At 45.1% G+C, this 16,849-nt stretch overlaps 2 protein-coding genes across 2 annotated transcripts; one reads left to right on the plus strand and one right to left on the minus strand.

Moving 5' to 3' along the window:
• Nucleotides 1-475: 475 nt before the first annotated feature.
• Nucleotides 476-13,666, minus strand: LOC149351597 (cytochrome c oxidase subunit 4 isoform 1, mitochondrial-like). The gene is made up of 4 exons (XM_089580908.1): nt 13,577-13,666; nt 4,645-4,919; nt 3,581-3,712; nt 476-694 (listed from the first exon to the last, which is right to left on the minus strand). The coding sequence occupies exons 2-4, from the start codon at nt 4,916-4,918 to the stop codon at nt 561-563; spliced, it is 540 nt and encodes a 179-aa protein (XP_089437034.1). The 5' UTR covers nt 4,919; nt 13,577-13,666; the 3' UTR covers nt 476-560.
• Nucleotides 13,667-13,897: 231 nt separating this feature from the next.
• Sys1 (Sys1 golgi trafficking protein) lies at nt 13,898-16,424 on the plus strand. The gene is made up of 3 exons (XM_089580914.1): nt 13,898-14,335; nt 14,410-14,477; nt 16,086-16,424. The coding sequence occupies exons 1-3, from the start codon at nt 14,174-14,176 to the stop codon at nt 16,324-16,326; spliced, it is 471 nt and encodes a 156-aa protein (XP_089437040.1). The 5' UTR covers nt 13,898-14,173; the 3' UTR covers nt 16,327-16,424.
• The last annotated feature ends 425 nt before the right edge of the window (nt 16,425-16,849 follow it).

A 16,849-nucleotide genomic window follows, 5' to 3' on the forward strand; every position in this document is an offset into this window, starting at 1 on the left:
CGGTGGCTTCGAAGGGAAGCAGGTTAGGCTAGGCCTAGCAAGCTGGAAGGCTGTATGTTGCTGCAAGCAGCGAGTTGCTAGCGTGGGTGCAATGCACCCTTTCAGTTAGGTGAGATAAGCACATATACTGCCATTTTTTACATACTGAATTACTTACGATCCCTTCAGCAGTTTAATACTAGAACCAAGTTCAAATGTACTTGCATCACCTCTGCTTCAGAACTCACCGCTGACAAAACAGAGCTGAAGGCTTATGTGCCTCTGTGGCCAACGTAATCAGTTTTTGTCAAAGCAGGTACCCTAATGACACTCCTAAAGACTAATATGGTCTCAAAAAGTGAGGACAACAGTTGTACTTGAAACACACTAATTGCTCCGCTACACGATTAAGAAACAAATCACACTGCCTGGTTACTTTTGGCAAAGGCAGTAAATTAAAACCACCCTGACATCACGCAGAAAGAAATGCCATGTCTCACTCGGATGTATACTTTATTTCTGAAAAAGTGAAGACCTAAGAAACCTAGTTTCAGTGCCAGTGTGGACTGCACTGAAAGTCTTCACTTCCATCTGTTGTTTTCGTAGTCCCACTTTGAAGAGATGCCTTCAACGGGATTCACCCTGAGGTCAATCATCCTCTGCAGCTGTGCCTGTCTGGCCTCCAAAGTGGTAGTTGATGGCAAAGGCCCATACACTACAAAACAAGGCACATTATAGGAGAAATGAATCCTTCGCAGCCAACAATAAAAGCAAGCACAGAACATGAGAACTGAATCCTTAAATATTCTTAAATTACAGCTACGTATAGTGCTTAGATATGCATGTAATTGCTACTTGCAACTGTACCAATACAACCAAAATAATTTAATGGTTAATTTTCAATGCAAACTTGCAGATGCAGCAAAAAAAGCACGCAAACTGCAAGTTCAACATTCAATGCAAGGACTGCTGTGAACAGTGAAGCCTCACCCTAATGCACTGCATAAATTCTTGAAGCGTTTGCCCTTTACAGTACCTAAGCTTTGTGAAAGAAATGTTGCCACACAAGAGGACACAAAAATACAGAATACATCCATTTTGCAAGCTCATGCCGCTTAAAGGGCATTTTTTTTTTAACATTCTGAATTGATAACAGCATAGTCATTAAAGTTCCCTCTTCAGCACATACCCACGCGTGCATGCATGCACACGCACACACAAAACTTTTCAAAATACCAAGTAGTATCACAAAAACTGGAATATAGGTCTAACTTTTTTTTCAAAAAACCACGGCAAAAAGTCTACCCCCATCTTATCTACCGGTCATTGGTGGAAAAACTACGGAAGTCTTGCAACAATGGGCAGCTGAAGTCAACAGCCTCCATCACCATCGCCGTCAGCAGCAGTGCAGTATGGTGACGTGGCACCGACAATTTGCATTTCCGTTGTCACTAAGTTATTTTGGTTTGTGGCTGGGTGTTGTCGGCGTGGAAATCTCTCCCCGCAGAGATGGTGCGCAAGTCTTAGAAAATACAGCATAAGCAATGCGCTAGACGGCACAGAAGATGATGCTCTATGAGATGGGCAGCGAGAAGCAATTGTCATCTGACTCGAATTTTGACGACTCTGATGACTGAGTAACGCCTGCGCACACCGTGCCCTTCTCTGTACTGTACACCCAGCCAATTCTTTAACAGTATTGCGTGACCATTGCCTTACGTGTTCGTCAGCACCTTATCATGGAGCGGCAAAAGAAGCGAGAGTAAGCGCATGTGTACACATGTGCGTATCTCACTTGTTTCACCGCTCAGCGCCGTTAATAAGACGCTGACAAGCACGCGGGTCGATGGTCACGTGATAGTGTTAAAGAATTGGCTGGGTGCACATACAAGCAGTATCTAAATGAAAATAAATACAGTCACCATTGTGCAGCTGGTTGAATCACATTTGTTTCAAGGTAAGGGTGTCTTTCGCTACTTTTGCTGTTGAAAAAGATTTTTTTCATTTTTAGAATTGGTTAGTTGGGGGGGGGGGGATCGACCTATATTCCTGTTTTTACGGTAGTTTAAAACAGCATAAACCAGGAAACCTGAACTAGTTTTCGACCAAACTATGACATCACGGATACTGTCACAAAACATTTCACGTGCACATTGAGTGGCTAAACTGGCAACTGTAATTGGCAGCTGGGATCATTGTTTGTCCGAAATGACCAAAACTCGAAATTTCGTCGTTCAGCAAACAGAGTGAATATCGACTTGTGTGCAAACTGATATCATACAAGCAAAGTTGCATGTAGAAATTACCCCAATCTAGGCCATGAAATGGGAAGTTTTAGAATTCAGTTGCCCTAGAGTCACTGGATAAGTTTTAAGAGTACGGCGTTCCTTTTCACCGTGCCACCGAGCCTGGAAGAAATGTGGCTGCCGCGGCCCAAAGTTGCCAAAACAGTAATCATAAGTTGCAGGGACTTCCCATACAGTGGCAGGCATCCAAAGCATCTGGGCTTTGGAAGCCTGCCTGAGGACCCACATACACCTGCAAGATATTGCTTCAACAAGTTAAAAAAAAATGCCATCTCCAGTTTATTCTGAGCATCTGCTCACGCTATATCCAAAGTTAGATGTGCCAACTATGCAGAGGTTTACATATAAACATCTGAGGCTTTTCTCTAGGACCCGCACATATCTACAAGGTATTTCTTCAAGGATTTTCGATAACTGCCTTTTCCCGTGTATTCCTGAAGTATTCTCTCAAGTTAGCTGTTCCAACTACACAGAAGTTTAGTTTGTCACATACAATAATGATGTTACAAAGGCAGATACACAGGGAACAACAAACACAACTGCCGCGCTGAAAATGTCAGTCAGGGCCGGCCATGGAGCTTCCAAATACGGTGGTGGGGAGGGAAGGATCGTAATACGCCAGTAACTAAATTGTGCTGCAAAAAAAAAAATGCCGCCTTGCTGTGAAATTTCACATAAGTAATCAGAAGACTGCGGAGAACATACAGTGAAAGTTCCAGTAAAATCTGTGGAGGCAGAAAAAAAACAAAAAACGCCCGAGGTACCCCTTAAGATCAACAGCTCTGCTCCGCAACTTCCCAATCAAGGAGATAGAGGAATAAAAACTAATTTCCAAGAATATGCAGCCCCATAGTTTCTGGCCCTTGTCAAGACCACCCTGCAATACTGTTACAGCTGCGAGATTGCAGAGAGATGGGCTAGTGATGTAGCAAATATTAGGCAACCAGGACAGATAAAAGTACCAAAAGAACTGCTCAAAGGCTGAATTACAAATAAACTGCTTTGTTCCAGCCTGTTTCTGTACAACAACAGCTCCTAGCAGCACTTCTCTTAGCTATAACTAGACAGCACCGCATGCAGCACCATGTTCATCATACAGCATAACTCAATACCTTCTGATGATATCCTGATGATATGTATTCATATCATTGTGAATTTGAAGGCATAAACAGAGGAATACTTGACAGTGATGGTTACTTTTCTGGGAAAGAACTGAATTTACACATATTCTCAAGCTTACTTTACCTAGATAAATATCCAATAAGATCAAACCTAGCCAAGGCCATTATACTCACCAAACTTCTTCAGGAAAATCCATACCCAAAGGGAAACACCCAACAGCAAGAACACATTTCCCACAACAGGCTTCCACTCATTTCGAGATGCATTCATTTCAGCAAAGGTCTGGAAAAAGCTGTACCGATATACTGGAAACGAAAAAAAATATGAAAGCAAATTACTCTCAGCACATTCTTCATTCTCTGCTGTTGCACTTAATACCCCTGTCAAGCGCAAAAGTTAAGTGCACTTACGGGAGTGCGCTTCGGCATCCCTAGTGACACTTTGGGCTACGCGGTGCTTAACGGGAAAGCAAAGTACACTCGTAGTAAAAAAAAAATGGCGTCAGAAAATGAGCGGAATTTCTCTAGAGGTTTATGGAAAAGAAAAAGGACTCATAATAATTGATTGCTTAACGTGACTAGCGCAAATAAAACGAGTCAACAGTTTTTAACAATGAAAAAAAAAAAAAATAGAAATAGAAGAAAAGCTAAGACAAGCCAAGACTATCCAGAATTGTGGCAACAAACAAGATGGCGGCGGGCAGCGATGCTCATCTGATCACGTTTCCTTGTTTTGTTGCTTCGCTTGTAGCTATAACAAACAAATTTTTTTCGGAAAACAGTGTTATAGGATGTTAAATAAAGTTACAAGTACTTTTTATGCACTATACATATCTTGTCTTTGAAGTCGCTGCTGGCGAGAGTACACACTCGGCCAGCAAAGTGTGGTCCGTGAACACACTCCTAGCGGGGTTCACTCAGCCGTGAGTGACACTTCACTTGCCTCGTCAAGATGTGGCAAAGTGTACTTACAGTCAGTGACACTATCCGTAAGTACACTTAACTTGCCCGCTTGACAGGGGTGTAACAATGAGACCTGTAAGCCACCACGGCATGGTATCGAAATGACGAACTTGTTAGCACAATAATTACAAAATACTCCTTTGAAATCATTCTGCTGAAAAGCTTGGCTACCACGCAAAACTAGCAGAATGCAACAGCCTTTTAAAGCTAAGTCCAAAACAAAGACCTGTGCCAGAAAATGTACTAGATGACACGAGGGAGCAAGGTTAGCTTACGTGCTTTCTTCTCCTCCAGGCTAAGGTTCTTCCAGTCGCCCTTCTCCTTTTCACGCAGCTTCTCAATCTCTGGAGTGGGCTCCTTGTAGCGAATGGCTGGCATGGGAAAGTCAGGGGTGTCATGGTAGGCGTACTCGCCATTTAAGCCAAAGCCGACCACTTCTCTCTTGCCAATAAGAGCCCGGCTGTGGTATGCAGCTGCTGGCTGAGCCCGTGCCACCACAGGCGCCAGCTTGACTGCACGCTCACTGATTTGCAGCAGTCGGCTCGCCATGCTGCACAAGAAAAGAACCTTCAGATAAATTTACACTGCAGACAGCCAGGTTGTCCTACAGTGCAACAACCTTAGTGCATCAATCACGGGACGCTAAAACGCCTGCAAAAGAAGGCATCACACGATAAACAAGAAAAATGCGCAAAACATTTCGCAAGAGCAATTTCTAAAATGGCAATGCAAATATCAAGCAAAGAAGCCCAAGTGGCGGGTTCAAAATGGCATCGAAGGCTTGTTGGTTAATTTTGCACAAGTGTGGCAGCAAATGTCACCGTCTGAATCACTGAGTAAGTCTGGAAATATCCAACCAGCATAAGCTATTTGGCACAGAAATGGTGCTTAGCACGTGGAGTTCGTTAAACCAATGAAATGGCCTCCAACAGCCACACGTACAATCATTTCTGCTGGTCACACCAACAGAACATTTCAAATACCTAACTGCATAATTCACGAAGCATAAACTACTATGGTTTACCAGATGCTACAGTGTCAGTTTCAGCTTTGAATATGAAACTGAATGCACAGAGAAGCTAGGTCATTAGCCAATGTATCACCAGCATACTGGGTTAGAACAAATGCATAGGAGTGTATTTGTATGCCTAGAGTTATAGATTCAAGTCCTGGATTTTAGAACCCTGCCTATGTATGATATGCAGGGTTAATCGTACAAAAGTGACATATGCTGTAATGAGGGATGTCATAGTGGAGGGCTCCTGATTAATTTAGACCACCAAAGATTCATTAACCCTTTCAGTGCCTCTCCCGAGATAACTCGGGCTATCACATATGCACACCCCCTGCCTCTCCCGAGTTAACTCGTTGGCTTCTTAACTCACTCCCTGCCGCTCCCGATAATACTCGTGTAAAAAAAAATGATGCAAACATGTAGCGCCATCTATGGAGAGACGCTATAAACTCAGATCTTGCAGGGCAAATTTTTCACAACAGATAGCGCGCATGTTTCTACATCCGAGTAGCTTTGTTTTGGTTTCCGCACAGCAGCCATGCGAGGCAATGTGCCACACTCGTCCGCGCTTTGACGGACGAAGAAATTCAAAACTGCTTGTGAATTCGGAGTCCAATGATAATGAGTACGAGGAAGGAGCCCACCTAAGTGCCTTGTCGAGTGATGACACCGAAAAATCCGCGTAATTAGAGGAAATCCGACAGGCACGATTGGTGCTGGAAGATTTGATTCAGTACAACTAATATCTATAAGATTATCCTGAATAAACATGTCTACATGCCCTGCAGAGCATTTTAGTGCGTTACTAGCAAAACATTTCCAGAAAACTAACATGCAAAAAAAAAACCCGGCAGGGTGTGTGCAGCTGTGAGTAAAAAAAACCTGGCAGTGAAAGGGTTAAATGTGGCCACCACGGCCGGGATTCGATCCTGCGACCTTGCGATAAGCAGCTAAAACCAAAGCCACTAAAGCCACTGCAGCGAGTGAACTAAGAATCAGACTAAATCTCCAGGCGCATTCACAGCCCTCGGACACTGCAGACTTATAAAAATGCAGATGGTGCATGCTGTTAAAACAACAAAGTGTTCAACATTGCAATAATTAAACATATTTGTCCACAGGACCACGAACGTAGCCAGGAATTTTTTTAAGGGGGGCCCATGATAATTTTCGAGCTGGAGTCGGGGGGCCTTGGCTATGTGCCTGCACAGGACTGCTGTGATCTGACATCAACCATCAGCCTGACTACGCCCACTGCAGGACAATGGCCTCTCCCACACTTCTCCAATTAACCTGGTCCTGCGTCAGATACAGCCATCTTATCCCTCCGGACTTCCTAATCTCATCCGCCCACCTAATTTTCTGCCTCCCTCTGCTACACCCGCCTTCTTTTGGAACAATCCATTGCCCTTAATGTCCATTGCTTGTTTTTTTTGCCTTCGCATTATTTTTTAAATTTTAATGCCAATACTGGTAAGCCCTTGCGGGCTGTTACGGAGTGGGAAACGAAACATTTACACCAAAAGCATTTCCAGCCTCTGCTGAAACGTTTCAGCTAAGTACCCCACAAACACACTGGCATGTTTCGCCCATGCCCATTTCCTCTTCTTGATTTCAACTAGGATGTCATTAACTCGTGTTTGATCCCTGATTCACTATGCTCTCTTCCTGTCTCTGAACATTACACCTATCATTTTCCTTTCCATAGCTTGCAGCATTGTCCTGAAATAGAATCCGTCTCGTTAGCCTCCACGTTTCTGCTCCATAGGTGTAGTACCAGTAAGGTACAGCTGTTATATACTTTTCTCTCGACGGATACCGGTAAATGGTTTATGGGGATTTTAATGTTCCAGAGAGACTCAGGCTATGAGGGACGCCGAAGTGAAGGGCTCCGAAAATTTCGACCGCCTGGGGTTCTTTAACGTGCACTGACATAACACAGCACACGGACCTCTAGAATTTCGCCTTCATCGAAATTCGACAGCCGCGGCCAGGACTGAACCCACGTATTTCGGGTCAGCAGCCGAGCACCACAACCACTAAGTCACCGCGGCGGCCGCTGATACTGGTTAACTGCCATTCATTACCTGAAAGTACTATCGGGGACAAAAGTGGTATACTCCACGCGGCGGCAGCCGGAGCAACGAAAAGCTGCGTTTCAACGCCATCTGCAGGCGGAATCTCGGACCCAGACAGCTAATCTGTGACCATTATTATCAGCAGGCATGTCGCTTGACGCGTTTCCATGTTTCATGCTTTTGCTCGCCAGAATGCCGAGCGGCGCCGCAGCAGTAGCAATCTGGTGGCCCTCTTTTCATTTTGTGTCTTCTTTTTTTTTCAACGCGCATTCGAGATATGGCTTGAGAGATATGGCGCGTGGTTAGCTTGTCGTGGAAGCAGCGCATTTTTGAAACATTGAAAGCCAAGCGACATGCCTGCTGATAATAAAGGTCACAGATGGGCCATCTGGGTCCGAGATGCCGCCTGTAGATGGCGTTGCAATGCAGTTTTTCATTGCTCCGGCTCCCGCCGCGTGGAGTATACCACTTTTGTCCCCGATAGTACCTGCCAAATGCACTTCACCAAATTCTTATTCTAGTTACTTCAATTTCGTGGTCTGGATTTGTGGCCACTACGTGCTTGAAGTAGATATTCTCCTTTACCACTTCCAGAGCCTCGCTGCCAACCGTAAATTGCTGTTTCCTACAAAGACTATTGAACATTATTTAAGTTTTCTGGATATCAATTTTTAGACCAACATTATTTAAGTTTTCTGCATATTAATTTTTAGACCAACCATTCTGCTTTGCCTGTCTAAGTCACTGACCATGCATTGCCATTCGTCCCCGGGGTTACTTCACAAGGCAATGTCATCAGTGAATCGCAGATAACTAAGGTATTCTCCATTAACTGTCATCCCCAGCTCTTCCCAATAGTCTCTGAATACCACCTGTAAACACACGGTGAATAGCATTGAAAAGATCGTCACTTCCTGCCTGACAACCTTTCTTATTGGGATTTGATTGCAGTCTTTATGCAGGCCACTACAGATATCTTCCAGTATGTTTGTATACGGCTCTTCGACACCGATTCCATAATGCCTGCATGACTGCTGACACTTCAACTGAATCAAATGCTCTCCAATAACCTACAAAGGCTATATATAGGGGTTGGTTACAGCATGTGCATTTCTCTATCCACTGACTGGCTGTGTGAATACGGTCCATTCTCAAGTAGCATTTACGAAAGCCCGCCTGGTCACTTGGTTGATTGAAGACAAGGTGGTCCCGATGCCATTCGTGATTACCTTAGTAAATACCTTATACGCAATTGGTAGTAAGCTCATTGGACTGCAATTTTAGTGCAAAAGCACAACTTCACGGGGTCAAACCAAACCGAAAATCTTATGGCGTCCCCGACCTTACGGGTGCAGATATAAAATACTGCCGCGACTAGGTTTCGAACCCACGGAACCCGCGACCAGATCAGCTTCACTGGCCACAGCCCAGGAGCACTATAGGGAGCTTGCATGAACGCCGGCGGCGCTATGCATTCTGGGTAACCCGCCATCTTGCCGTCCTAGAAAGCAGTCGACGCCGCACAGGCAGGCTGCAGTGAACTGACCGAGAGCCGCGTCGTCTTCGACAGTAAACCAAACAAACACGGGCTTGCTCGTGTGCCACCCCGACGCACATGGAAGATGTCAGCAGTATCTGTTCCCGATTGTTGTGTGCAGCTGTGCCTAAAATATCCGGCGCGCTACGAGGAAAAGGCAAAGCAATGCAGCGTGGACCCATTCACACTACGTGCCGACGACTGCACTATGGATCACTATGGATTTGGACAAGTGGCCGCCCGGCGACGTCGTCCGCAGTCATGAATTTCTAGTTCGGAGATCTAGTTTTGTCACTCAGCAGCAACTTAAGGACAAGGAAGCTTTGGAAGGCCATAGCATTCTCACCAGTGGATGCGCGTGCAAGCCATGCATGAAAACGGTCACAGCCGAGACCGTGGTCCTCAAAACACAGGCAAGGATACTATTGACTGAGATACAAATTCCTTTTGTTGCCTTAGTGATTTAAGCCCAGGTGAACCACTCACAACGTCTGAACAAGCAACTTGTGTGCGTGTGGGTCCTCGCGAAAGCGACGGCGACATTTGCTCTGCACACTGTATCTGCATGGATGGCAACGGCGAAGCCTGCTTGCATGTTGCTACTTGCTGTTTTATGTAGAGTACGGCTTGCACGCACGTCAAAAACAGTCGTTCATAGACAGCACTAACACTAGCTGCTGGCCAGCGATGGGATCGTGCTTTGCAACAATGATAGCGCGCCTGATTTGGGGATTTCGAGTCATAGCGCAGGTGCAGCGATGGGGCCCAGTCGGCATTGCAATCGTTGAAAAGTTTCGACGGCTGATCTAGTAGATGTATGCGCATAACCAAAGATCTTCAGTGTGGGCAGCAATTATCAACTTTTAAGTATACAGTGGTGCAAAAAGTAGGTAGACAAAAAGTAGGTAGGCGTCGCCAGGTACCTGCCTTGTGAAGCGTAGAACGCAGGGGCTGCAGTAAACAAATCGACTATCAAACTCCATACGTCGCAAATCGTTTATGCACATGACACGAAGTGGCATGAACAGACTTTGCACTTGTCCAGGCTGGCGTCGATCTTGCGTCTGCTAATCCATGCGAGCCATTCGCGTAGGCATCGCCTTGAGAGCTGGTTTGCCTTCTCGCACTTTTGCAGGCGTATCTTCGGTATCCTGAAGAGCCCGCAGCCTGCCCGTCCTTTCTTAGTTTCTGCGCTGCGCTTTGAGTTCGGCTGTTAAAGCTCATGACAAAACAGCACACCATCATGCCAGCACCGTTTGCACGCACTACATGACTGTATAAACTTGGATGCGTCGACTGCTGCCTAGGACGACAAGATGGCGGACTACCCAGAATGCATAGCGTCGCCAGCGTTCGTGCAAACTCCCTATACTATCACTGTAGCCAATCACGCTTAGTGTTAAACTGCAACAAACTCTCGCACTCTGCATTGCACATAGTCGTCGTCTTCAACTTCCATCTGCGGTGCAAACAGATCAGATCAGCTTAACCTTGATTAGAGCTTAACCTGAGCCTAATATCGCCAGCCGCTGCAGCGGCTCAGTGGTTATGGTGCTCGGCTGCTGACCCAAATGACACGGGTTCGATCCAGGCCGCGGTGGTCGCATTTCAATGAAGGTGGAATGATAGAAGCTCATGTACTGTGCAATGTCAGTGCACGTTAAAAAACCCCAAGTGGTCAAAATTATCAAGAGCGCTGCACCACAGCGTCCCTCATAGCCCGAGTCACTTTGGGACGTTAAACCCCATGAGCCATAATATCGTCGTCAGATGTGCCGACAACCCAGCAAAGCAAAACCACGAGCCAACCAGGCTAAACACACGCTTTCGCATGTTTAAACAAGTTTGTTTAACCACGTTAAAACCCTACTACTTTTTAAAGTCCTTGATGTCTCCTTTCTTAGGGAGTAAGTTAATGGTGCTTCCAAGAGTCCAGTACACTAGCCCTCATGAGGCATTGCACATACAGGGTGGCCAGTTTTTCTAGAACAACCTCCTCTCTGTCAACAGATCTGCTGTTACCTGGTCCTCACCAGCCGCTTTCCCCCTCTGCACTGCTTCTAAGGCTTCATTTACTCCCGCTCTCATTACTGTCGGGATGTCCAATTGCTCTGCACTACTACCTCTCTCATTCTCGTCCTGATTACATCGGCTACTGAATAGAGCTGTGTAGAACTTCTCGGCTACATTTAACTGTATAATTGACATTGGTAATGACACTTCCCTGCTTGTCTCTTAAGGCATATATCTGATTTTGCCTATACCTAAATTCTCATGACCCCTTTTAGGCTACTGCCGCTCTTTACAACATGCTTAATTCTCTCTATATTAAACCTCCTTATGACAATCGCCTTACGCATATTAACTTTGAAAGCTCTGTCAGTTCTGTCTGTTGCATTAGATGCTTTCATGCTTTGGTGTTTCCTATTCAGATCTTTCATCTCCTGGAAGAGCTTACCGGTATCCTGTATTAACTATCATTTTGCCTACTCCTATTCTGCACTCCATAATGATATCTGAGATCACTATTCCTGGCTTGAACACTAAGGTTGTCATCCTTGGTTAAAGCCGAATACGTAGCAAAATCCTGAATTCCTCTACTTTCCCTCATACTGCAGACTCATAATGGGCTTCCTTTTTAGTTTCATTCAGTCTTCAAATCTAGACTAATTCGAGACTTTACCATCCCATGGCCACTACATCGCACCTTGCTGAGCACCTCCACATCCTGCACAATGCCACGGTGAGTGCAAAGTATAAGTCTAGTCTATTTCATACTTCGAAGTCCAGTTCCGGTCCTCGCGTTTGTGGAAGAAGGTATTCATGATCCATAAATTATTTCCTTCTGCGAACTCCACTAACAACCCCCCAACTGCTATTCCTAGAACCTGTGCCTGGTCTCCAGCCTACCCTGGAATTGAAGTCACCCATCAGTACAGTCTACTATGTTTTTACTTTACTCATTCCCAATTCGTCTTCCCAAAAGCTTTCGACTAACTTGTCACCATTGGCTGGATGTAACACATAGGCTTGTACCAACTTCAGTTTGTACCTCTTATTAAGCTTAATTACAATATCTTCCACCCTCTTGTTAATGCTATAAATTCTATGTTGCCAGCTATACCCTTATTGATCAGGAGTCCTATCTGACATCAATGCACTGCAACAAAAGACAACAGGACAAGAAATGCCCCATACAGCACTGTATGGTGTTTTTCTTGTCCCTTTTCCCTGTGTTCGTCATATTTTTATACAAGCTGGTGTTATCGTATGCCAGTTCGCTAGAAGGTACCTAGCATCTCCAAGCATTTTACCACCTTAGCACCATGCAGTGCTTGATTGCAGCAATGCTCGTCAATAGTGATTGTTTGCTACATGGTCGGCATATCAAAATGACATAGCTACACAACCTTCCTACCATTTACCCTTTCATCCCCTGAAGGTCAGTATAACAGATCAATGATCATGTGCGCTGCAGGGGTGTACAACTTGAGAGAGTTCCATTAGGTGTCCATTCCCACAAAAAGAATACAAAACACTTTGCATGTGAGCGAAAGGAGCTGCCACTTCATCACGCAGAAATGCTTGTTTATCAGACAGCAGTAACTGCAGCACAGGCGCAAAGGAATCGCAGAGTGGAAGTCCATCTTTCTGGTACCAATTACCCAATGCAGAACACACAGTGAGGCCAGATGCATTTAAACAAGCTCTGTGCTAGCGATTAAGTGGTGACATACACACATCACACTAGTAATCATGCTGCCCAAGAGCACTGCATAATCCTGGCTCCAAACACAAAGTGCACAGCTAATACAGGAGCGACAGACAATACCAGCTGGTTATGGCTACGCACGCACCTACTCCCCTCCCTCACCCGGTACAGCGCTCGCCAAAAAACATCAACGGCCCTACACTTCAATAGAAGCCATGCAGCTAACGAACACGCCCCACACCTGCACTCTACTTTCTGTTTAAGATATCGATCTCCAGTATTCAACAATAAAAAAAAGGTGTATCGGTTATCAGCGACCCATTCATGTGAAAAAAAAAAAATTCCGCGACTACGCAAGGGGGCAAGCTTAACATGTCTGCACGACCGCGCACATTTAGCAGACAATCATCACACACAGATACAGCAATTACCTAAACTCCTGTGATAGGGCATTCAGTGTCATTTTTTGCTGCTCAGGGAACCCTCCAGCGACAATATCGATTCAGTTTCCGGCACATGCTGCCGATTTCAGTTTTAATGCTCAGATTTACAAGAAAGCGAATAAAGACAATAATACACAACACGTAAATCTGGATCTCGAAAGCAATGTAAGGAAAAACAGGGCGACAAGAGAATGTTACGACCGGCAACCTCAAAATATCTTTTTGACCTCCACCACCTTCGAAAAGGTTAGGCTTAATCGCAAAAGGGAAAACCGACAAACATTTCTTTCTGCACGCAGCAGCCGCACTAAGACAGTAGCAAAAATAAGCAAACTGAACGGATCCATTGTTCAGTTTTCAAAATACCTAGCAAGGTTTTTGAAAAACAGCCGGCGCAACAATATCTCGTACAGCAACCTTACCTGCAGCCGTGCGAGTACGATCTGGACGAGGGGACGAGGCAGCGTAAGCAAACGCATGAAAAGTATCGCGCATCTGCCGGTGATATTGCAGATGGCGCTAGCAATACTGCTGAATATACTGAAACTTGACATCAAAAGCAGGCATTGACAACTAAATTTGTGACTGGCGTTAGACAAAGTCAATTAAAAAGAAGTTATTATATAATTATAAAAGCAACTAACGTTTTTAAATGCTAGTAAAAACTGATTATGATTGGATTTCTATGGAATACACCTTGGCTGCCTTGGCGTTTCGAGAGGATATCCAAATCCAAATCCGCAAATGCCACGATTAGTCAGTTGCGATCAATGTTACTCCTTTGCGTAGTATTGTTGTGAGCCGCCACACTTACAATGATCAAACTAGTTTTATTTGAGAAATCGTGAGATCCCAACCGGCGTCCTGCTTTGCCCTGAAGAAGAGAGAGGCTGGACGGCTTGTCTGAGCCATGATTGGAGTCTGGGTTATCGGATGGATAGGGTGAACCACTGCCCCGCCTGAAATCTCACGTTCTTCGTTTAGTAAAAATAAGAGCCTGCGACAAATCATTCCGTATAATGGCTGGCCACTTCCGCTACTCAATCTGGGACCCATTTCTCATCATATCTCAAATGATAACGCTCCAGTGCATGTATTACGTCGGGCTAGGTTTTTGGATATGCTTTCTCGACATTGTCACCGGCCAAGTTTTGTCGCTCGATCAACTGTTTTCCTATGAGGTGAGCGCTTGTCTTCGCAATTCGAGTGATTTTCACTCGTCATGTGGTGCTATATGTGCTGTCATCAATCGCAGGCGGTGCACATAAAGGACATGCGGGGGCGGTGCGTAATAGGCTCCTATATCATCAATTCACTATTCGCGTGAGTATGCTTTTACCACCTCTGATGTGCATTTCTGTGGATCTAATGCGTCATGCCACAACCCTTGCACCTCTGCAAGCACGCAGGCAGTTGCCGGCCCCCTTGTTGCTTAGAAAAGGGTCAGTAGCGGGAAGAGATCACGAGAATGAGTTCGCAACGCACTGCACTGAAGTCTGCCGTAGTAGTGGAACTTGCAAGTTAGAGAGCGCTTGCAAAGCTTGCCTGTGAACAATTAAGTAAGCGGTTAATGGCGTGCAAGAGCTGAGTCTGTGGGAAACAGCGGAGTAGACTTGCTCAAAGAAAGCGGTACCATTGGAGTTTCCATAAGTCCTTTCTGGCTTCTTTTTAGATCTCGTTCTGAAACGTCAGTGTCATTTGATACGGCAGATGATTACCGTGCTTTGAGTTGTTCGCGGAAGCGAAACATTGCAAAGGTAGGAAGTATTGTGTGCAGAAAAAACGCAGGTGAATCATGAGGCCCACGCGCTTTTAAATCTAGGTGCAGTGAAGGAAAACATGCGTGGAGTACAGTGTTGCTGCGTTCTTATGCATATTAGAGCATGTTGCGCCTACTTGTTTTTATGGTTCTTGACAAGGCATGCACTGGGGCATGTAGCCCGTGCTTGCCTTGAAGCTCTCTGCTTTCATGCAAAAACACATAGGTGCCATGTGCACCACAATGTCAGGTAATTGAAAAAAAAGGTGTGTTGTTTGTGGGGCTAAAATGGCTAATGTTGTGCGACGTACTGTGTTTCTCATTAGGGCGTAGTCACTAGTTGGATGGTTTATATTTTTGTACAATTGTCTTTAACTGAGGCAGCTTAGCAAACTCTGGCAAATAGACAAAACTGCAAAGGACTAAGCATTCGATTATAGAGCTTTGCTGAAAAAAAAAAAAAAAAAACGAAGTGTCTGGTCTATATGAGGCCAGGAATTTTAGGCATACAAAATGAATTTAAGACAGTTTGTTTCGTTTGTTCGTTTTACAGGGTTTAATGTTTCAAAGCGACTTAGGCTCTTGAGGGGTGCCATAGTTGAGGACTTGGGATAATTTCGACTACCTAAGGTTCTTTAACATGCATCGACATCGGACAGTACCCAGGATTCTAGCATTTCGGCTCCATTGAAATGCGACCACCGCTGCCAAGATAGAGCCCACATCTTTCGGGTCAGCAACCGAGCACCATAACCACTGAGCCACCACAGCAGCAGAATTTAATGAGTGTCTGGCATACACCAGGCATTTTGGGCACACAAAACAAGAATTTAAAGTTTGCAACCTGATAGTTTCGTTGAAGGAATAGGGATTACCAAATCCACTCGTCATGAGGAATCATGAATAAGCTAACAGCTGTTTCTAATTGGGCTGGTTGATGTAGATTTAAGAGCATGATGATTGCACCTCTTCTTGTGTCTTCTGTCAACAGACTGTTTTCTCATGTTTAGACCCAATGTAGTGGGAAGCTTTACTTGAATGTAGTTTGTGTAAATGGCGATGGGACAATTTCTCTCTCATTAGATGAATTCCTGAAGTGCATGCTAATCAGTCATGCTGCATTTTTTTTTTAACCCTTGAGCTATCTTTTTTTTTTTTTTGGCTCTGCACAGGTCCCTGCTGCTGTGGTACTTTGTTCAAAGGACAAAGCAATGCCTTGATTTCACATGCACGGTGCATCTCTTCCACCTCATTGGCTGCTGGATCTACAATTCAGCCTTCCCACATACGCTCTCATGGTGGCTGCTCAACACAGCCTGCGTGACGGTCACCTGTGTTTGTGGTGAATTCCTCTGCATCCGGACTGAAATGAAAGCAATCCCACTGAGCCTCTCTCCTAAGGCTGACCTCTAAGAAGACAGTGATTCATGTCTAGAGGTGCCCTATTTATTTAAAAGTCACTGGTCATGTTTTCAATACTAGGAAAATAAAGGCAGGTGCTGTAGACCTTACTTGTGCTTGTACTGGTGTTGCTTGAAATTTTGTGCCTAGGTCTAAAAAGGCAGAAAGGAAGTGGCTGAAAGCAAGTTGACATGAGGCGTTATTGCGATGCACACTTGGAGAAAGCTACTTTGCACATTTGTAGACTTGAGATAGCTGCTTGTACAGGGTAGTCCAATCTTGGTGTGAACCGTGTGGCCGTGCTTTTTGGAGGGCCACTGCATCCGACACGGCCGAGCACCGAAGTGAAGTGGTGCATGACGCAAAGCACCAAGTCCAGGCCCATCTTCTCCTGCAGCACTTTGATGTGATTAGCTGCTGTGACACACGCAGTGGCCCTCCAAAGAGCGTGGCCGTGTGCGTGCATGCACCAAGAGTGGACAACCGTGTATGTATGCATTTAGTGGGCTTGTAGAAATGTAATTAAAGCTTCACA

Source organism: Amblyomma mixtum, chromosome 3 (genome assembly GCF_055824585.1).
Source record: "Amblyomma mixtum isolate Tamu chromosome 3, ASM5582458v1, whole genome shotgun sequence".
Classification (NCBI taxonomy): domain Eukaryota; kingdom Metazoa; phylum Arthropoda; class Arachnida; order Ixodida; family Ixodidae; genus Amblyomma; species Amblyomma mixtum.